Source organism: Drosophila subobscura, chromosome E (assembly GCF_008121235.1).
Source record: "Drosophila subobscura isolate 14011-0131.10 chromosome E, UCBerk_Dsub_1.0, whole genome shotgun sequence".
NCBI lineage: Eukaryota > Metazoa > Arthropoda > Insecta > Diptera > Drosophilidae > Drosophila > Drosophila subobscura.
Genome location: NC_048531.1, coordinates 18,605,353 through 18,607,367, shown reverse-complemented (window position 1 = coordinate 18,607,367; position 2,015 = coordinate 18,605,353). Strand labels below are relative to the sequence as shown.

Here is a 2,015-nt window from a genome sequence, read left to right as displayed (position 1 = left end):
TCGAATATCAACGCGAATTTCTCTCATCTTCTCACCAACAGAAAGTGGCAAAAATGTCAGAAAAAACGGAACAACATCTCGCCTACCCTCAATGCACTTCTCTGCCACTGAAGCATTGAATCATCAGACTTTATTCAGCTATTTTTGCGCACATATTTGTGTACTTCCGCATGTAGACACACTCCAATTTCCATGAACCCATTCGGAGAGTCGAATTCCGCCTGTGGCCTGAAGGTTATTGGGTCAAAGTCAGATAAGAAGACCCTGGCACCTTCGTGGATAAGCAAATACTGCGACGACGACGACTCTTCCCCGCCCGATAAGACTCTATTGACTTTTGGCCCGATAAGTTTCGTATAAAACCAGAGCCATGAGGTAAGCCAACCAATCAGTCGGAGAAATGTTCTACTCGCTGCAATTGGCACTCAGTTTGGGGCTGCTTCTGGCAGCTTCTACTTCTGCCGCTCCTGCCAACGATGGCCGCATTGTGGGCGGCATGGAGGTGTCCAGCATTCTGGAGTTTCCCTACCAGGCCTCCGTGCAGCTGCATGGGCAACACATCTGCGGCGGCGCCGTCATCGGGGATCACTTTGTGCTGACGGCCGCCCACTGCTTCGAGGCGCTGGAGCCCTGGAGCGTCCTCGACTACAGCGTGCGGGTGGGCTCCAGCGAGCATGCGAGTGGCGGCCACTTGCTCAGCCTGCAGCAGATCATCCCGCACGGCGGCTACAATCCCCAGAGCCACGACAACGACCTGGCGCTGCTCATTCTCAATGCCAGGCTCAATTTCACCGAGGGGCTGCAGGCAGTGCCGCTGGCCAGCGCCCAGCAGCCACCCACAGCCCAAACGCGTCTTTTGGTCAGCGGCTGGGGATTCCAGAGCGAAGAGCAGCAGCAGGAGACCGAAGCTGGTTCCAGTGTCGCCTCCATTCTGCGCTTTGTGGACGTGGACCACGTGGACCTCGGACAGTGTCGTCTTGCCTATCGCCAGGTGCTGCCCATTACCCAGGGTATGCTGTGCGCCGCTCGTGCCGGCCACGACAGCTGCCAGGGCGACTCGGGTGGGCCGCTGGTCGGCTTCCAGCAGGATGGCAGCGCAACGCTCTACGGCATCGTGTCCTGGGGCCTGGGCTGTGCGAATCCGGACTATCCCGGTGTCTACACCAGTGTGGCGGCCTTTCGCCGCTGGATCGATGCTCAGGTGGGTGCGTGGGGCTGGAACAGCCTGCTGGGCGGCTGGAGTGGGGTGCAGTGAGGCGAGGGAGCTGATTTACTCGTCTTGGCTGCATAAGTCACCTGCTGCCTGCCTGGCCGACCGCATTTACCAGCATTTGTTTTTCCTTTGCTGTGATTTCATTTGAATAAATCAATTGCCACACACTTTGCCACACATTTGTTGCCACAAAAACCACAGCCAGCACACACACATACACACTGGAGAGGCCTGGAAGAGTTCGTTAGTCTGTCAGTCGCAGGAGTCATTTAGTCATTTTAGTCAGTTGGCTCTGCTGCGGTTTTCACACTCTTTTTTTTGGCAGCTGCTGCCACTGCCCTGTGCCCTGTGCCCTGTCTGTCCCTCTGTTCCTCTGCCTGTCGTTTATCTCTGGTGTTATTTCAATTTCTGTTTGGCTTATTTGTTGGCCAAGTGCCCAAAGGGAAGAGCGTTTTGCAGTAGGGTTCAATGAACCGCCCGCTTTGCCACCAAATTGAATTGGCTTACGACTCGCGGATTTTGTGCCCCTAATCTCGATACTTGGCTAATCGGCACACAGCAATCGAATAAATTGGCGCGGCTTAAAATTGCAAAACCCAAAAGGGCCTACGGGCGGAGAACTCCTCAATCCTCGTAGGGCCATAAATAAGCATAAATGTCTGTCGACAAATATAAACAGCAACAACGAAAAATGTAGCGAGGAGTGTGGGGCAGTGGCAGCCAGAGAGCCTACGGAAACAGCTGCAAACAGGCCAAAGATGTAGCCATGGAAGGCTCTGTTACACCTTCTAGAGCCTACATT

The 2,015-nt window shown here is 54.5% G+C and overlaps 1 protein-coding gene across 1 annotated transcript; it reads left to right on the top strand.

Annotated features, from left to right (window-relative positions):
* Positions 1-378: 378 nt before the first annotated feature.
* Positions 379-1,300, top strand: LOC117890624 (trypsin 3A1). The gene has a single exon (XM_034795571.1). It carries the CDS (start codon positions 401-403, stop codon positions 1,253-1,255), a length of 855 nt encoding a protein of 284 aa, XP_034651462.1. The 5' UTR covers positions 379-400; the 3' UTR covers positions 1,256-1,300.
* The last annotated feature ends 715 nt before the right edge of the window (positions 1,301-2,015 follow it).